The sequence below is a fragment of the Paroedura picta genome, chromosome 3 (genome assembly GCF_049243985.1).
Source record: "Paroedura picta isolate Pp20150507F chromosome 3, Ppicta_v3.0, whole genome shotgun sequence".
In the NCBI taxonomy this organism is placed as follows: Eukaryota; Metazoa; Chordata; class Lepidosauria; order Squamata; family Gekkonidae; genus Paroedura; species Paroedura picta.
In genome coordinates this window covers 99,138,414-99,159,177 of record NC_135371.1, presented here as the reverse complement: position 1 = coordinate 99,159,177, position 20,764 = coordinate 99,138,414, and the positions used below count along the sequence as shown (strand labels likewise).

Here is a 20,764-nt window from a genome sequence, read left to right as displayed (position 1 = left end):
ACCAAATGCCTGGTAGAAGAGCTCTGTCTTGCAGGCCCTGTGGAACTATGTTAGCTCCATCAGGTCCTCAGCTCTTCCGGGAGCTCTTTCCACCAGGTTGGGCCAGGACTGAGAAGGTCCTGGCCCTTGTCAAGGACAGGAACACCTCCTGAGGGCTGGGGACCATCAACAGGTTCAAATCCACTGAGCAAAGAGCCCTGGGGGGAGGGGCATGAGAGAGGCAGTTCCTCAGATATGTAGGGTCCAGACTGCGAATGGCTTTAAAGGTTTATACCAAAATTGTGAATCTGATTCAGTTGCAACCAATGCAACTGCCTCAGAACAGACTGGCTATGAGCCCACCAAGATGACACTGAGAGGACCCTAGCAGCCACATTTTGCATGAACTGTAATTTCCAGGTCAGGGACAAGGGAAGGCTCGCATAGTCTAGTCTGAAAGTGACCATTGCATAGATCACTGTGCCCAGGTGTTCTGGGGACTGGTAGGGCACTAGTAGTCTGAATTGGCATAGGTGGAAAAACGCCACTTGGGCTACCCTTGTGACCTGTGCCTCCATAGACAGGGAGGCATTGAAGATGACACCCAAATTCCTGGTGGTAGGTACAGCCTCAAACCTCAGGGGGGTAGTGATGCTTCCTGGTCCTGCACCTTTCTGCCGAGCCATAGGACCTCCATCTTCAGTTTTGGGTGACTCTGCCTGAGCCACCCAGACACTGTTTCCAAACATCTGGCATATGTTTCCAGGGGAGAGCCCGGCCGACCATCCACAAGGAAATAGAGTTGGGTGTCATCTGCATATTGGTGGCAACCCAGCCTAAAGCTCTGGTCCAACTGTGCCATAGGGCACATATAGAAGTTAAAAAGCATGAGGGACAGTATTGCCCCCTGCGGTACTGCACAAGGGAGTGTGTAGGGGCGTGACAACTCTTTCCCCATTGCTACCCTCTGTGTCCAGTTCTGGAGAAAGAAGATCAGCCACTGTAAGGCTGTCCTGCGAATCCCTGACCTGGTGAGGTGATGAGCTAATAACTCATGGTCGACCACATCAAACATGACTGACAGATCTAAGAACATGAGCATAGCCAAACCACCCCGATCCAGCTGGCACCGGAGATCATCCATCAAGGTGACCAGCATGGTCTCCATCCCATGGCCAGGACGGAAGCCCGACTGGTATGGATCAAGAGTCTAAATGCAGAATATTCACACCAGAAATAGCTGAAGAAAACTCTCATACTTATTTGAATTTGCAGCTTATTTCTGTAAACTTCTAGTACATTGTAAGGGGCTTATAAATCTATGGAAGGGCAAACAAGGTTGCATACAGAACCACAAGCTGTATAATCTTTAGTTTTAAAAGGATGCTTATCAGAAGAGCTGGGACTGAGCAAGAATTCAAAGATCCTATGCCAAGCAAGCAACAATACTGGGCTCAATGGACCAGCAGTCTGACCCTGTGAAGGCAGAGTTATATGCTTCATCTTCACTTGCTTGTTAATGGGGGGATAAAATATGTTAAGAGCTGTCTAAAATGTATTTAAAAACTAACAATAATTTGGATCTCACTGCTTTCATTTGTAATAATTTAGAATTGCCATACTACCCGTTTGTCCTAAAATGGTTTGCTGTATTAAATCAACTGTTACCACTTGCTTTGATTAGTTGCCATTAAGGTTGCCATGTTTCACCACTTGGCAAGATACAACCAAATTTAGAGATGAAACTTTAGATAATTTGTTCTCCCCACTAAGAGGAATTGTACCTCTGGAGCCCCAAAGAAGGTGCCCCCATCCTCCATTTGTTTCATAGGACAAAAAATGTGCTTAAAGGAATTGCAGTCCTTTTAAAACATCCTTCTCCAAGCAGCAAGTTTGCCTGGAAGTCATTTAAAGGGACTGCAATCCTTTTAAATGCTCTTTGACTCTCTGGCTGTCCCCCAAAATCATGAATATTTTCAGGATTTTTTATGTTTGGACATTTTGGATAACCAAAATTCAGCCCCAATCTAAAATAATAGCTAGAAAATACTGATAATATTTTTTCCTCAATTTTTTTTTTTTAGCTCACAGATATTTTGGGGAAGTTGAAGTTGCTGCAGCTGATGGAGCAAAGGTCACATTCAGCATTGTAAACAAAGGCAATACAGTATCACTATCATGAAGATCTTTGAAATATATGTAAAGATCTCTATGATTGTGACACTGTATTTTTTGCCTTTGTTTATATTGCAAACGGTCATGACTGGGGAAGGCACTGGCAAACCACCCCGTATTGAGTCTGCCATGAAAACGCTAGAGGGCGTCACCCCAAGGGTCAGACATGACTCGGTGCTTGCACAGGGGATACCTTTACCTTTACCTTTATATTGCAGAATGCGACCTTCACTCCACTAGCTGTATCACCTTCAACTACCCAAAAGCCTCCTGTTCTCTAAGAAGTTGTTCTCTTAATCCTAAATGTGCAATAATTACATTAATGTTTGGAGAATAAATGTTTTCAGAATAAATGTTGCCTAATGAGATCTTTGGTCAGCCTTGAACAGTAGGTTTGTAGAAGTCATTGCTGAAGCTTCTACTTTATCCCCACAGTCTCAGTTCTATTTAATGTGTAAAAGATAAACCAAGACCTGTAATACACAGGGCATTAACTTGTTTTTCTCTGTGTACAAAGATCTCTCTCTGGATAGTTTCTGAACACTTAATCCTATGACACATTTTTGGATTGTCTGAGGCCGCAACTAATACATTCATGCCTTTGGCAGAACAGACTTCCTACCCAGCCGGAAACGTGTATGTTGTATGCAATCAAGTTCACGACTCTAGGGGAGGCATAGCACAGTATTTATGTTTATTGCATCAGCCACAATTTTGAGTGTGATAATTAAAGGTGTCAAGTCATCTCTCTGTCACTTGAGAGCAGGTCCACATGCCTCTCTCACCAAGACTTACTCTTCCTATTGTTGACACGTCCTCTCCTCTGGGATGCTGTTTGCCCTAAAGCAGTTGGCACAGAGAGATCCCTCACAGGTGAGGCCAAAGATGTTGGCATGAAGGCGGATTTCAAAGGTCTGCTTTGCCTTGGGCCGTTCTCTGAAATGCTTCCCTGGGATGAAAGTGAGGAAGTAGATAATGTCCAAGTAGCATAGAGTGAAGGCATTCTTGAATCAGGGAAGCTTGATGATTTCCTGGTTATTCAGAAGAGCCAAATAAATGGCAAGGGGAAGGGAGAGAAAGGAGGGAAAGCTTATTTTATATCATCAGAAAGCAATCAAAGCTGTGTAATCCAGAGCTAGGGTCTGGGATTCACCAGTGAAAATGAGGAAGTCAGATCAACCAACATTTATATGTTATGCAATAAAATATCCTGGTGTTCTTGCATTTTTATATTTTTTCATATTGTCTAGTCAGAAGTAAAGCATGCTCCCCAGCCATTTTCATTCTTTCCCACCATTTTGCATCTGATCTCTTTTGATCTGAATCCAGCATCCCTTGCACTATTTCTGGGTCAGAATTCCTCAGCAGAAATATTAATGACAAAACAAAACACCAGAAACACCATATTTTCCATATTACAACCTATGTGATAAGTGATTCTATTGTGGCAGATAGTACATAGGCCAATTCAGCATGGAAGAGTTAAACCCGCACCGCCTCCTACTTACAAATGCATGGTTGGAAGACACACATTTACAAGCTTCCTTACGGGAGACCCCTCCCACGTTTTCCCTCTGCCTCATCGTGGCTTTTTGCCTTCTGATGAGGCAGCAAGGGAAAACAAAGTGAACTTCTCCTCAGCTTGTCAATCACTGCAAGCCACCAATCCCTGCACAGTAGTTGTTTCGCAGACTCCAACTTCTGTTCCCCCAGCCCCAAAATTAATTTTTTATTAAAAAATAGTACTTCTGCCTTGCTGTGTGGTAAAGCCTTTTTTTAAAGTTAACACTTCCTCATTGCTATGGAGAAATGCCACAACAATAAAGCATTTCTTCCTCTTTTGGGGATTCTTGGTGTTATGGTCTCTCTTTATGTTCGGGTAGATTTGTGAAAGGCCAGACATGGTAACGGGACCCCGATGAGTGATTGTGTGCAAACAGTAAGGCTTAAAAACCAAGCGCATGGATGCCCAGCTGATTGGGAGAGGGCTGCTTTATCATACGGCCCCCCCTTTCCCCGTTAAAAACACAATCGGGAATGTGTCTTGGCTATCCGATCACAAAACCACCAAGGACAATTAACACAACATTTAATTTTAACTTAGGCAATGTTGCTTTGTGGTCCTACAGCAATGTGGACTGTGCCATTAAAAAAAAATCTAAAGCAGGAAATGGAGAGGGGAGAGCAGGTGTGAGGGCAGGACAAAATGCTACAGAGACAGTCTCAAATTTCTCCCTCCACACTGTCAGGTTGCTTCAATTGCCCAGAAAACACAGTTTTTGACTTGGTGCAAAAGGTAGGTTTATTCTAAAGCAAGAAAGTGAACTCAACATATACTTTGTTGGAACTGGGGTTCAGGGAACTGAACACAGCATATATCCCTTTCTACTCCCACCCCCACCCGTGAGAACCCAAATAACATGGGAAGCTTCAAAGGGAAAACAAGCATGGCAGCTGGCAGATAACAACAGAGCCCAAGGAAATGTCCCAAGGCAGGAAAGATGGATGGGGAGAGGAAGAGTGCAAATGGGGAAAGAAGGGAGCAATGCATTTTCTAGAGTTGATCTACATATCTAACAGCCATAAACTGAATAGCATAGGCATGCTGGTGAAAAAGTACAGGTCTGCCCTACTATTTAAATTCACAATGCAATTTCACCCACATCAGATCCCATTTTTGAATACCCTAGTACATGTTAAGAACAATAAATTGACTGTTTCTTCATATCATAAGGAGACAGACAGAAATACATTATTGCATTTTGACTCAGTCAATTCCTGGTAATTAAATATCAATTGCCCAAGGAACAATTCCTCCATGTCAAAAACAATAATACCATCCCAGATACGTATGAGCGGGCTTTAAGGATGGATTTGACAAACTGTGGCTACCCGCAATGGACAATAGAGCAAAATATCAGGTGGATAATATTAATAGATCTACCCTTTAACAGTACAGACAGCGCCCCATTAACACTTGATTAACCAGTTCATTCCAATTTTCGGATTACTCAGGGGAACTTAAAAAAATCATTTATAAATATTGGCATCTTGTATCAGATCTCTGGATGTACTGATAAGCCACTTTTGGTGTGGCAAAGGGGCGGGAATGTAACGGAATTAATCAAACTGAAACTACAGCAGTGAACTTCCCTTCCAGGTGGTAACTATAAATGCGGCAGATGTTCTGTTTGCAAATATTTGCAGGAAGCTGATTGTTATACCCACACCAATGTTTTAAAGTACATATTAATTGTTTCATAAGCTGTGATACAAAATATGTGGTATATTTAATATTGTGCAAATATAATTTGGGGTATGTGGGCATGTAAGCATGTGCTCTTAAGACCAGAATCTAGGAACATAGTTGCCACCTGAGAAACAGGGTGTTGGATGCCCCCCCCCCGGTCCAACACTGGATGGAACAGAAACATGGACTTTACTTTTCTTGGACTGGAAACTTTGAAACAGGTTTTGTGGGTATGGATCCTCAGACCACCTTCCAGCAGAGTGAAAACTGTTTTATATTCAGTTTGGATAAGATTTATCCAAAGGGACTCAATTCAGCAATGGACTTTACTTGATTCCTATAACTTTTGCTGTCGTTGTCCTTTAAATCAGGATATTAACCACATCTGTGTTGTTAGGACATGCTTTAAATGAGAAATGTATGACTAAGGATTGGGCACAATTAAGGAAGTGACCCCTGTACTGAGGAGCAATTGCCTATGTGATATGCTTTACTTTTGCAATTGAAATTGATGGTGATTATTAAGATATTAAAGTAGGCTTTTTATGGATTTTGTTATAGTGCATTATATATGACTAGAAATATAGCCCATTGCACTTTGAAATGCTCGCATAGCCGTGGGTGCCGGAGGCGGGCCGCTGCCAGAGGGGAGAGGGAAGCTGTTGGGGAGGGCAGGGATGGCAGTGTGGCTCGGGCGCGTACCTGAGGAGTCCTGGCGGCGGCAGGCAGCAATGGCGAAGTTAGTGCCAGGCATAGCCACATGTCAGGGTGGTGAGGAGGGTGGGGACGCAGCCGGAGGGAGCCACGAGTGGCGCGGTGACAATCCCGGGGCTATCCCCAGATCAAGGTGCGGTCTTCGCTGACAGCGCAAGGTGGTTGGAGGGAGCGGGATCATGGGGGGCCCCGGGGGAGGCGTGCATGCGGCAGCGCATTTGGGCCAGTGGCATCAGGGCTCCACGGCAACGGTAAGTGCAAGGGCGGGAGTAGGAGGGTGGGGCGGCAAGGAGAAGAGGACACGGCCGAAGGGAGCAGCGGTGGCAATCTCAGGGTGATCCCCAGAGGAAGATGGGGTCCTCTCGACATGTGGGAAGGTGCCTCGAGTGAGCCAGGCCATGGGGGGGGGCAGCAGGGGAGCCGTCCACATGGGCGGCCACGCATTCAGGGTGATGGCTGGGGGAATCAGTGCTCTCCACCGCCGTCCGCCTCTCAGAGCTCTGTACCGCCTCTCAGCGTGTCAGTCCGAGGGCAGGGGCCGAAACTGTGAGTTTTGATCATGGACTCGGCCCACTCCAACACCTCTTACTGCTTTATTAAGAGGGAAAGATAGTATTACATATTGAGTTATTCTATACAATGTTGCTTTGCTTTAGACAAAAATTTGCAACCACTGAGGAAGTATCAGAAAGCAGGACTGAATACCTGGGACCCCATTCTGGTTGCTTATACATTCAATAAATATGAAGACAATACCACTTCTTGCCAATTGATTTCATTTGTGTTTGGACGTTAAAGGTAAAGGTAAAGGTATCCCCTGTGCAAGCACCGAGTCATGTCTGACCCTTGGGGTGACGCCCTCCAGCGTTTTCATGGCAAACTCAATACGGGGTGGTTTGCCAGTGCCTTCCCCAGTCATGACCGTTTACCCCCCAGCAAGCTGGGTACTCATTTTACCAACCTCGGAAGGATGGAAGGCTGAGTCAACCTTGAGCCGGCTGCTGGGATTGAACTCCCAGCCTTATGGGCAAAGCTTTCAGACGGCTGCCTTACCACTCTGCGCCACAAGAGGCTCTGTTTGGACGTTACATCTTGTGAAATCAAAGGTTTCTGTTTGCATGGACTATCGATGAAAAAGTACAGACATTCCAAACGGTTTGTGACAGTGTCCAGACTTGGGAATCTCCAGGCAAGAACTGGAGTCTTCAAAGCTCTTACGTCCAACACATCAATAAATCTCAACATGATTTACAACACAACAGCAGTTCTCTGCAGGAAAGCAAGGCAATTAAACACATCAGTTGGTTACTCTTCAAAGACCAATAGTGGTAACTATACACAGAATAATGTGGGAGGACTAAGTGGAAAGATACACAATGGAAACACAAAAATTTGACAGAACCAAATTGGTTCTGACATACACAGGCTTGCCCCTGGTTGCTTCCTGATGTGAGGTGCAATAAGGAGTGGCAAATCCAGTTTTGGTGATTTCCTTCATTACGAGGCAAATCTGCCCAAAACTCATGCCAGCCCCTGCACAGTCCTGGGTTGCTGCTGACATCATGGGGAAGCAGCACTAAAACCTGCCAGCAATGAGAGGCTTTCCAGGGGCAAATTCCTCATGTGGAATCGGTCACAATCAATGGGTATTTTTATATTATGTATTGATTTAGGATAGAATATGACTTCCTCGTACAAGGAGCTCAAAGCTAGCGACAATTCTTATTCAAAAGTCAAATGTTCAAGAATATCTGCTGAAAATTAAGGACCCTGCTAGTTTAAATCAAGTTACCAGTATATATGTGGAGTGAGCAAATCCAGTTTGAATGACAAAGTTTCCAGTAGTACATGGCTACAAGCCCAGAGTACTGCCAGACACTCTACAACATTGGGCTTTAGGCTGCAGCATTTTTGTGGCTACAAGGATTTCTTTCTACAGAGCAAAACTTGCCCATCTTGTTGCAGGCCCAAATGTTCCATGAAATGTTTCTCCCTTGGAACAGCATTTTAGGAGGCACATTTTGGGCTGCAGGGGGAGGGGAGAGGCAAGAAAGTCACCTTCCATAGGCAGAAAAGCCTTTCCTCCTCAGAAACATTCTGATGGATCCAAGTCTTAATCAGCTCTCCTTGGTGTTGCAACAGTCAACATTCACTCATGTTCTTGTTGCTATTGATCATCTTAAACCAGCTGTAACTTTTACAGTGCATGGCTACGATTATGCATTCATTTTTACAACTGGGCATGCACAATAATTAAGCTGATCTAGATGACTAGCAGGAATGGTGGTGTCAGCTAGGCAGCTGCTGGTTGCTGAGGTCTGTTTGCCTCAGCCATTTTCTGATAGTTGCAGATATTTATCTGAGAGCACGAGATGGCAGATAAAAAAGAACAAGGGGAGAAGTGAGGGAATAAATAATACAGACAGACATTTAAATGTCCACATGATTCAGATGCAAAGCAAATAATTTGGAAGTAAAAATCCAGAGGGAAATGGAATGGAGGTAACAAGCATATCCAGAGTATATTTCATGATTTCTGGTTTGTGTAGAGGAGTGAGCAAGGCAGCAGGTTCAGGATTTATTCTACCTACTAGTGCTAGAATATAAAACAGCAGGGAAAGGGATCAAATGTGGGCTTCTTGTGTATTGAATTCAATCCATTGTATAGTAATATGTAGAAAATTGCTGATTAACGGAAAGATTGCAAGAAAGAGAGCATTACTAAGGAGCCCATGAAGCTTGGTGAATTACTCTTGCTTCATTTTATAAATGTGTTTCTTCCATTTTACTGTTGAAATTTCATGGTGATGAAGAAATTTCATGTTGTTTGCCAAGTCCGATTACGCACTGGCGGCACTTCTGGTGGAGCTGTATGCTCTGCCACTTCTGTGTCCCCACTGGGGACAGAGTTCAGCAGCAGACAGGTCCACCACTTCTGTATCCTCATGAGGGACGCAGCCATGGCTGAACAGTTCCACCATGTGTGTTTGGGGGTTGTCTTACAGGAAGGTGGGATTGTGTGAGAATGCAATCCCACCTTCCTGCAAAACAAAAAACAAATGCCCCATTTGGCCCTGTGGTGTGATAAAGGTAAAGGTAAAGGTATCCCCTGTGCAAGCACCGAGTCATGTCTGACCCTTGGGGTGACGCCCTCCAGCGTTTTCATGGCAGACTCAATACGGGGTGGTTTGCCAGTGCCTTCCCCAGTCATGACCGTTTACCCCCCAGCAAGCTGGGTACTCATTTTACCGACCTCGGAAGGATGGAAGGCTGAGTCAACCTTGAGCCGGCTGCTGGGATTGAACTCCCAGCCTCATGAGCAAAGTTTTCAGACGGCTGCCTTACCACTCTGCGCCACAAGAGGCTCATGGAGGCTTTACCTGTGGTGTGATAGTGTGCCACAAAGCCAAGTGGGGCATTTCTGCCCCCCAGGTCTCCGTAGGACAGGAGGACAGGCCCCATTGATTCCCTTTGAAGAAGGGAATGCAGATTCTTCCCCATTCACTTTGCGCAGGGCAAATGAGGGTCTGATCCATGGCAGGCCTGGGAGGGGGCTGGCCTGGTGGCAGCAGCATGTGGAAGCAGGGATTAGCTGTGCTTGCATGTGAACTCCCTCCTAGCCTTTTCTGCCAGAGTGGGATCCGCCCAAGCTGAACACAGTGATCCTGAAGGGAAGATCTGAGGGAATTTTCACACTCTCTGCTTCTTGTAATTCCATTTCCCCAGCTGCGGTTTCTTCCCCCATGGTGAGTTGCTGTCAGTTCTTATTATTGCTTTGCTCATCTCCTTTCTTCGATGAGGCTACATAGCTCTTTCACCTAAATCTGTTAAATTGCTGAGAAGGCCATCAATCTCCTACATGATGCTAGTACTTAAATAACCCCCTTAAGTGCTCCTAATTTGTTCAGAACCTGGGCCATGGGGATATACCTGCATTAATCCCTCTGAGAGAAAGGAAAAAGCAGCACTTCTAGCTCTTTTTACCTTCTTGTGGCTGTTCTGCACTTCAAAAGTGATTTATGATTTAATAATGGGGCAGTGATTCATCAAAATAACCAAGGCAACAATTTATTATGAGGAAATTTCCAAAGGAAAATACAGAACAGTAGGCCTTAAAATTGGTGTTCATGACTGAGCTAGTTTATGAAGCTGCTAAGGGTATCTGTGGGCCAGGCTTTTGATTGTTTGTTTCTTCAGCTTATTTGTGAGACAGGGCCACTGTAGTTATCAGAGGCTATATCTTGGAGAAATGAGCCAGAAAGATGAAGAACAGTCACTATCTCTTTTTCATGAAATATGTTCAGTGGATTTCTGAAGGGATAATTTGGGGCCTAAAGTGGCTGTGGTGCTTCCAATTTGAACTAAGCAATTTAACATAGTAAAATATAACCAAGGGAAGAAATGAATAAGGGTTTTTTCAGTACAAGCAATAACATGGATAGTTAGAATTCCAGTAGACCATATCATAACCCATATAACAATCCAAAACCTGGATTTTTTCACTTCGGTTTCTTGCAGTTCTTTATATTATCAAGCGTTACAGTGTCTCAGAGTTGTTCAAATATTATATTTGCAGTTCACAGTCATCTCAAACAGCAACATTTCAAGAATGGCAAATGTTCTTCTTAGACTTAGCAAAGAGTCTTCTGACCTAATTCAGCATCCAGCCAATAGTTCAAGTCATGAAGCAAGCTCCTCTGATAACCTGCCTCTTACCCATTCCCTCTGCATTTGGACTGGGACCACTTGGTGTACATTACTTAAGGACTCCAGGCAGGGCAGATGAAACACAGAAAGATGAAGCAGGAGCAAGGCTTTGGAAGTGTAGAAAGAGGTTATAGTCACAAGACCAGTTTCACCTTTGTTAAAACTTACATTTATCAAGCACTCAGACAACTCTCCTAGCTAAACATGATTTTAGGGGGGATTTAAGGGAACCAGAGCTGTCGAGATTCATGATGGGCTCCCAGACAAAAATTCTACCTGGATCTCCAACATGTCCCTGATCCAAACCAAATATTATAACAAAACAAATCACTTGGCTTACAGTTACCACGAATCTACAGTAACAAAATAACTATATCTCACCATTCCCCTCAATGGGGACCCAACGTGGCTTACATCATTCTCCTCTCCTCCATTTTAACCCTCACAGTAACCCTGTGAGGTAGGTTAGACTGAAAATGTGTGACTGGCCCAAGATCACCCCACAAGTTTCCATTGCAGAGTAGAAATTTCAACCTGGGTTTCCTAGATCCTAATCCTACACTTTAACCACTACAACATACTGGCATGGACCTCATAGAATAAAGCTAGAAGGTTCAACATTGGCATCCAACTTTAGGAGGAGTGTGGGAGTCCACAAGGGAAAATCCCAGCCCAGGTGAGACAAACCATCACTACCCTGTGCTATTTGCAATGGCAGGTATTGCCCAAAAGATAATGTCACATGTTTGAAAATTGGTCACCAACCTCAGAATAACAATGGGAGCTACAGGGCTCAAAATGAAGGGAACTGGAATACCATGAACCAGATTATATTCATGACAGGCAACATGTAATTTAATCAGCCTGCCATGTGTCTCTAATATTCAAATCCTCACTTGCCATGAAAAGTTGTAGCATGATGTACTCTCAGCCAGACCTACCTCACAAGGATAAAAGAACAATGTAACTCTGGGTCTCCATTGGGTAGAAAGACTGGGCCTGGTATTTGTTATAAATCTAATGTTTAATGATATTCAAAAGATTACATCATTTCTCATATAGCAACATAGCCTTTCCAGAGAGCCATTAGATCTTATCCTTATCCATTGTTGTTCCTCTATATATTTCTGAAACAGCCTAGGGGGTAGGACGTGTCCAGCTGTCCAAGTTGGAATAGGGCCAATCAGGATGCAGCCAGCTTTGTCCTGATTGGCCCTGCCCCTGCAGCTCCCACCCTCCGGCCCTGGACTCTAGCCTCTTTGCTCTCAGACGCCTCAGTGCCTGGAGCCAGCAGCAGGTAAGGGGAGAGGGCCCTGGGCAAAGAGTCATGGTGGAGGCCTTGCTAATGAGGGCCTCTTGGCCGGCTAGGCTGGGCCTCCCGGCCTGCTGACTGTCTGATAAGGAGCTCTGTCTCGCCCCTGCTAGCGAGCTGCCCAGCCTCCGCCCGCCCCACTTGATTTGGCTGCGAGCTGCAGCCCAAGGCCACCTTAAGCTGCCTGGCCAGGGGCCAGGGGAGGGGACCCTTTCAGGGCCCATTCTTAGGAACGGGTTTTGAAGCTAGACCACACAATAATACTGATAATGACCCAGTGCCTAAACTGGGAGTTCTAACTTCTGTTCCACATATATATAACTATTAAACAGATTAATGTACCATTACCAAGCATATAAGGGTTGAGGGGGTGAACTTTTACTACTTGGTTAGATGATGGGGAAATATTAAGCCCCCCCCCCCCCTTCGTTCATAATATTAACAAAGGTTTGCTACATGCAGGACAGGGTTTAGGACGGCTGGAGACCACAAACTGAAAATAAAGGGGTGGCAAGGAGAGACATGGAAAAAATTAAGTGGAAAGGGAAACCGAATGAGAACTGTTTGAAAAAGAGAGAGACAAATGGAGTGACCGAGAGGGAAAGCTTGTTTTATCTTGCTTCACTTTACTGCTTTGCAAAATCTGACTGAGCTTGGTACAAGGAAATGATGAGAGAGAAAGGCTATGCTGTTAGCAGGCTGCTGGCTGCCAATTTCTATAGTAGCCACCAGTGTGTTGTCTTGTCTTGCTCCAGTGCTGGCTTGGATGATGATCATGTTAGCATGTTTCAGTCTGGGGGGGGGGGGGTGCCTTTCCCTGTGTTCAGGTTTCCCCTTGCCCCTAGTGGCTGCCTCCAGAACTGCATTTTAGGAATAAATGGAAAAACTTTGGGCTGAATGCCACATGACTCTAGCTTGAAGGGCCCTCCAGCTGACATGGACCTCTGGAATTTTGTCCCTTTAGTCCCCCTCTGTTGGTGGGCCCTGGGCAAAGGAAGCTACAGCCTTCTGTCTTGGCATCAACTTCTAAGAAGACACCCCAGGGAACATACTAAACATAGGTACTGGCTGCTTCACTCAGTCTAACATTTGTCCATGTTTCCACTAACACAAAGTAAGCAATAGGGCACCGGGATTCCAATATGGTACATCAAATATTTCAATATAACAAACTGACTTCCAGGGAATCTTAAACCTTCAGTTGATTCTTTAATATTCAGAATTCTAAATAAATTGCAGTGTGTTTTGCTACATAGCTTTATCAAGGGACATCAATTTCAAACTGTTTTCTACTGGAGTTGGACTAGATGACCCTGGAATCACCTTCCAACTCTATCATTCTATGGCAATTTCAGTTTAAAAGAATGATGTCTTGGCAGAGATTCTGGTATATATGGCTTTTAACCTGAATACCATACAGCAAACCAGCAAATTGTTTTCTACTGGCAACTTCAATTTAGGAGAACAATATCTTAACAGAGAATCTGGCATATATGGTTTTTTAACAAAAACCAAAAGGGGGGCTGGAAATGTAGCCATAAAAACCCAGCTGATGACATTTAGGATATCCAAAAGCTGACTGATAAATAGACAACTTTACTCATTAAGTGACTGATACTTTACAGCTCTTACTTTGGAGCTTATCTTGGCTGCTGTACATATTTTATGTGTGTAATGAACTGGTGTGTGTTAAAACCAGACCTTTGAAGAAGGCCCTATAAGGACTGAAATGCATTGGTCTATTGGTTCATATAGTGAATAACACACTGTTTTGCAATAGCCTATGGGCTGTATATATGTTTTTAATTCTGAAAGTTTTTTTAAAATTGTGCATGAGAGCTATAAAATTGTAACATTAATACAGTCAACCTTTTAAGGTCCTAACTGTCACCATATATGGTTTTTTACCTGAATACCATACAGCAAAGAGCCTCTTGTGGCACAGAGTGGTAAGGCAGCAGACATGCAATCTGAAAGCTCTGCCCATGAGGCTGGGAGTTCAATCACAGCAGCCGGATCAAGGTTGACTCAGCCTTCCATCCTTCAGAGGTCGGTAAAATGAGTACCCAGCTTGCTGGGGGGTAAACGGTAATGACTGGGGAAGGCACTGGCAAACCACCCCATATTGAATCTGCCATGAAAACGCTAGAGGGCGTCACCCCAAGGGTCAGACATGACCCAGTGCTTGCACAGGGGATACCTTTACCTTTACCTTTTACCATACAGCAAACCAAAGACTATTATAACAATTTCTATGAACAGTTACTCTTAGCTTAAGGCATTCTAGACTGAAGTTTAAAGACTCCCTGGAAGTCTGTTTATTATATTAAAGTAATTGATGTACCATATTTGAATCTCAGCTGCTTTGTGTCTAGTCCTTTACTGAGTCCTACACCTCCTATCTTTAACTGCTCCTGCGGAGCGGATAAAATAAAGGCCTAAGGGCTAATGGGGAGGAGTTAGGGCGGGCCCTGTCCGTGATAAAAACTTGGAGGGGCGAATCAGGAGCTGCGAAGCAGCTCCTGATTCGCCCCTCTGAGTGGCACTCGAGGGCCAAGTGCTTGCACACTCAATTGGCGGCTTAGCCCAGCCTTGCCCGCCAGGGGACTCGCTGTGCAGAAGGACAAGCAGCCTTCCAATACAGTCAGTCCTCCCAGCATCTTCCGTTCGCCCTACGGACAGGAGCAGGGATGCCGCGTCGAAGACGCAGCATCCCTGCTCCTTTCCCGCCCCCCCAAAGGCTGCCACATGCACCCACCCAACGCCTCTCCCCCCAAGCACCTTCCCACGACAATGCCTCTCCGAGAACAACACTCACGCACCCATACACATACAGGCACGCTTTCACCCACCCCTCAATAACCCCCCTTACCTCCAAGACCCCTTCCCACACCACTGCCGCCAACGCTTCCAGCACAACACACACGCACCCACACATACACATGCATACACCCACCCACCGCTCCAGACCCCCCTCATCCCCAAGACCCCTTTCCACGCCGCTGCCACGCCACGACAGTCACCGCCCCGCCGCCATCTCTGCCCTTCCAAACCCCACCCCATCCCACCCGTCCCTTTCCCTGCCCGAACGCCACTCGCCCCGCACCTCCTTACCTTTCCCCCGTCCTCCGCATCCCAGGCCCTTTCCTAAGCTTCCTGTAGCACCGCGGCTAGGCCGCGCAGCCCGCGTGGCCACTGCCACGCCACAACAATGAACCAGGACTCCCACACATTCCTGGTTACCCTTCCCACTGACCCGACGCGGCCCCGGCCCACCCCTCGACCATCCTGCGGATGCGTTTCTGCCTTCTCCATCGCTGCCCTGCCCCCAAGCCGCGCCACTTCCCCCGCAGCCCCCCCACCTCCATGATTCAGTCTGCCCCCACCTAGGCATGGCCAGAGGACGCCGACTGATGCACACCTCTACAGCCTGCCCCAGCCTTCTCCCGGCCACCACCCCACGGCCATGCCGTTCCCAACGCAGATGACACCGATGCCGGTGAGTGGGCTGCGGGTTCCGCCTTGCCTTGCCCTGCGTCTCCACAGCTACTGTTTTAGAGGGGGGGGCTGTGACATATCGGGATGGGTGGCTGGGTGCACCCCCACGTCTCCCTTCCCCTTCTCCCCTTTCAAAGCCCATTTTTATAAATGGGCTTTGAAACTAGTTTCATTCATATTTCCTTTAGAGCACGGATGGCTTTCTTGTGTTGTAAATTATGGTATGGAAATAAGAAACCACCCCCATCTTACTTGGTTTATCCCAAAACAAGTGTGCAACCTATAGAATACTTATTTTGTTGTTTTCTTAATAAATCAAAGTTTAATGGGAAATGATTGATCACAGTGGTGTTTTTAAGGACTGTACATGACTGGTATGGTGAATTACATCTAGAGATGGATAAATCCAGCATGAAATGATTCAGAATGGTATCTTTTCTTTAAGTTCCTTATAAACAAAGCTGTAGATTTCTCAATTGAAACCACATGTTCCTGAAAAAAAACAAACACCTAAGGGTACATTACCAGATTCTACATTTAATTTCCTTAGTACTTGGACTGGCTTCAACAATTCTCTTCTTACCCTTCTATATATTTTCAGAGTAGCATTATGGCTGTACCCATGAGAGAGGGCTATGCTATTTTGATATGATTACATATGAAAACATAGTTGGCTGATCTGAAATGTTATCCCCATAGGCCTTTGGCTGTTCATCCTTCTGTAGCAGTCTCACTTTACTGTCATATCCATCAGTGTCTAACCTGTAATAAGTGCTACTGGGAATGAGAATAATCCACAAGTAATTTTTCAGGAGGCCAGTATGTGGCAGGCAAGGCATTTCTAAATCACTACTTCTTCAAATTGACAATCACCTTTTAAGCAAAAAAAGTAAATGGGGAAACATTTCTAATGCTTCCCTTGATATCTAAACAATATATAATTGTGCTCTGGTTATCGTTTCTCACCATATTTAACTATTTGTTTGCATAAATCTACATCTGTTGATTTGGTCTCAGCAAGAACAAAAGCAAAGCCCTATTGCATCAAACCAAACTGTCCAGTGCAGGCAACCAGATTCATATGGGAAGACTGCAAGAAAAGTACAAAGGGTACAATCTTTTTCTTTGAGTCCTACTATCTGGGACGCCAAGTTATAGTATCACAACTAATTCCATGGATGCATTCAGTCCTTTTAAAAGATGTCTTGTAGAGATGATGCTCCAACCCCCTGATCATTTTGTCAGTTTTTGCTATACCTATGATATATATCAAGAAGGTATAACTAGAAGTGTTTTATTTTCACTTCTTTATATAATGAGTCTCAGTACCAAGTTTGCCTTTTCATCAGTGCTGAGGTTACTCATCAGTGCTACACTGAGGTTTTCACTGAACTGTCAGCCACAATCCCAAGATCAATTTTCGCAGGTATTCACAGCCTTCATCATTTTTTAAAAATAAACCCTTGTACATCATTAAAAAAAAAAAAACCTTGTACATCAGATTAGTTACCCAAATCTCATTTGCCATTGGGATGGCCATTCAACCAGGCTACACAAATACTTTTGGGGTTCTTTGTGATTCAGTTTGGATTAAACTATTTTGAATAATTTCATTGCTACCACTAGTAACCTTAGATACCTTACTGCTTATCTTGACTTCAAATAATTTAAGAATGATTTAAAATAGCAAGAGATACAGATTCTAGGGGGAGCAGACTACTTACTCTTTTGTTATTAAAACTGTCCACTTATTATTATCCTTTTCTTTAACTAGTTACTGATTTAATAAGATGTGATCTTCTGTTATCCCATGACTGCTAAGCTTACTTAAGACGTTCCAGGAGTACAAGTCCAGATTACCCCTATTTAAACAGTTACAGACTCAAATAACAATAAAAAGGTTGGTGAACTATGATTTTCCTTTGCAGAAGCTATACAGAATCTTCTTCAATGGGAGTTGTTCTGCTGTGTCAACAAATCATTTTTTATACCAATATACTTAGGACAGATATTCTAGTTATTGGTTAATCATTTCCCAGGTTCCTCCTGAATTCTTTTAGACTGGTTACCCCAGTCTACTTTTCTATTCTTGAAAGGAAGCTGATCTTAATGATCCATGGCATATCTGTGTTTAAAAGTTCAGAAACATCCTATTTTTAAAGCATGGTCTAAGTGACTGTCATATAGCATCAGTGCTTTATTAGACCTAAAAATTCATGTATTCTTCATTCATTATTTAAAACTGCACCTCAGGTGAAGTCCTCAAAACAGTGTTCAGATGTGGATGTCAATACATGATGAAGGCCATTGTAAAGAATTCAGTACAATTTTCTGTAATATCCTTATTGCCCTTCAGCACTCCTTTCATACCTTTCGTCATCTAATAGTTCTATTGCCTTTGACTGTTTCCTGCTTCTTAGTTTATCAGTCACACTGGGTCAATTAAAATGTGATGTTCTTCCATGGGAAGTTCTTCATTTTATTTATTTTGGTTTTCACCAATTTAGATTTACCTCTCCACATAACTGACCTGAAAAATGGAGTGACGTAATTGCTGGGGAAGATCCCAACTTTTCCTGAGACCAATGACATTCCTTTTAGCCAGCCTTCTTGATATTTCCCCAAAATACGAATGCCTTCTCCTTTTTGTAGTTCTAGTTCATCTGGACCATGAGCTGCATATGAGTGTAAAGCAACGCACCTGGTGAAACACAGGAAATTGAAGTACAAATATGTTGTCTGAAGAGACAGCTCTGTTTACACAACCTAAAATGAGGATACAACTATTTGCTTTACACCATCATTAAGAAATGTTTTACCCCTGGCTGAACATAAATATGTCACATTGTAAAAATGCTCCAAAGGGCCAGTGAATTAGGTAAATAAAAACTAATTAGGAATACTGAATGAATGGCTAAATATGTATGACTATAAGGCACTATTAGATGAAATGATATCCCTCAGGCAATAAACTCAGAATCCAGAAATGCAAAAGCATATATGTTAGAATTTGGGGGAGTGACCAAATTCCTTCCAAAACCTGTAATGGCATGGAATTTGCACACACCTTTTCCCTAAAAGGCAAATAGCATCTTTCTGAGATGGGAGGTGAGTGGTCTAATAGAGTCACAAAAATGGCTCATCTCCACACCAGTTTCTATGGGCGATTCTGCACTAGCAGTGCCATTCCGGGCTGCTGCCAGTACAATGATGTGAAGCTGCATGCTCCACAGTGTACAGAGTCCCCACGGGGAACACATTTCAGTGCCGGATCATCTCCGGCATGAAATGTGTCCCGTGGGGGACACATTTCAGCAGGACACCCGGTACCCAACTGAAAGGAGTCCCTCTGAGAAATGTGGTGGCAGCAGGTAGGTTCCGCCACATGGGGGTGTTGGGGGTGTATGTTGTAGTTTGCTGGATGGTGGGATAGCATAGAACGTAATCCCACCTTCCTGCAAATGAAACAAGCAATGTGTCGTGAAGCCATCTAGGGCATTGCTTGTCCCCTGAAGGCCTCCATAGGGAGGGGAGGAGCCAGGTCTATTGTGGGACAGATCCCATTGGCTCCTGCAGTTCTGAAAGGGAACATGGAAGAATCTGTGTTCCCTTAGCATGGGGCTTCTGGGGCCCAATCTATGCCTGGCGACAACTTCATATGAATGCAGGGATTTGCCCCAACTCATATGGCTATCCTCTTGGCCTTTTTTGCCTGTGCGGAATTGGCCTATCTGAGACTTTGCAGTTAATAAAACAGCATGGATTCTTTTGCTATGCTGTTGCATCTAGTTTAACCCCAAGACCCAGCACTGGCTCTTCTTTGTATCTTCTCATTTCTGAGAGCTTTGGCCCCACACTTTTATGTCAGATTTGAGGGAAAATTCACCATATTCTGTGGTTGCTAGGAAACCATATCCTAGTCCCAGCAATTTTTCTCTCCCATAAAACTAAGAAAGAATTCTTTTACATACATATTCACTGACAGGTGCTGATGTAAGTGGGGAAGTGTGACAATGGCTGTAGAATTCCCCAAGGATCCAGGCATACAGTAATAGGAAGTATTGACCTGTAAATGAGGAGAAATTTTTTCAATGAGTGCCATTGAAAAATAAGGTACTGGAACCAGATTCCACAAGTGTCTGTCATCAAGGCAAAGCTGAATGACCTTGTAAAAGAAACAATATATTTACCTCACTAGTAAAACTGATTCATCCAGCTGTATGTGTGATCAGATATCTAAATGGGACCTTCTAATTTCATTTACTCATGTGGCAAAGAGCCTGTTAGACTGGTTTGCTTGTTATTCCTTAGTGGTAAGAAGGAATGATTATTTGACACAAGAGTCCAGAACATCATCCTCACTGACAATTTTATACATAGTACTGTACTCTCCCTAGAAGCTAAAATGACTAAACCGAGACTCTTGTACTTCAGCCACATTATGAGAAGACAAGAGTTACTGGGAAAGACAATAATAACTAGAGAGGAGAATGCATTTTGGCCAGCTTGTGGTTCATAAAGCAATGTTTGCAAACTGAAGAACTGCCACAACCTTTCATGAATTTTGATGCAGTTCATAGCAGTTTGGGAAGACCCTGCTTTTTACTCTTCATGAAAAACAGCCATGCAGCAGTTTGGTTTAAATGGCTGAGAAAAGTAATAGGGAACAGAAAGCAGGGGTTTAAATGTTAAATGGATCACAAACTGATATAAACAGCTTCAGTTCATATTGGTCTGTGGTTCTGCCACAAACTGAACTGTGAAAATACAGTTCCTACCCATCCCTAAAAAAGTAATGCTAGGGACAGTGGAAGGCAGCAGGAAGAGAGGAAATTGATTGACTTTATCAAGGAAACTACGGCCCTCAGTTTGCAAGATCTGAAAAAGGCTGTTAATGATAGGACATTTTGGAGGACATTAATTCATAGGCTGTTTTAAGTTGAAAACAACTTGATGGCACTTTACCCCCCCCCCCGACATAAGGGAGAGTAGCATCCTTAATAGTTCTTATACATGTACTATGTAATAATGTGACAAAAATATCAAGGCCTTTGAAATCAAGTTATTTTACTCATTTCACTAAGCTCTTTAATGCCATTGATTTCAATTGATTTGGACATGACTATTTC

At 44.0% G+C, this 20,764-nt stretch overlaps 1 protein-coding gene across 3 annotated transcripts in view; it reads right to left on the bottom strand.

The window, feature by feature from the left end:
* Positions 1 to 20,764, bottom strand: part of SH3RF2 (SH3 domain containing ring finger 2) — a 152,711-nt gene that overhangs the window by 10,805 nt on the left and 121,142 nt on the right. For all 3 annotated transcript variants that reach the window (XM_077326965.1, XM_077326967.1, XM_077326966.1), the window contains 3 exons: positions 19,607 to 19,701; positions 18,166 to 18,336; positions 2,950 to 3,185 (listed from right to left, as the gene is read on the bottom strand). In XM_077326965.1, the coding sequence (XP_077183080.1) occupies positions 2,950 to 3,185; positions 18,166 to 18,336; positions 19,607 to 19,701 (502 nt within the window). The remainder of the gene's footprint in view (positions 1 to 2,949; positions 3,186 to 18,165; positions 18,337 to 19,606; positions 19,702 to 20,764) is intronic.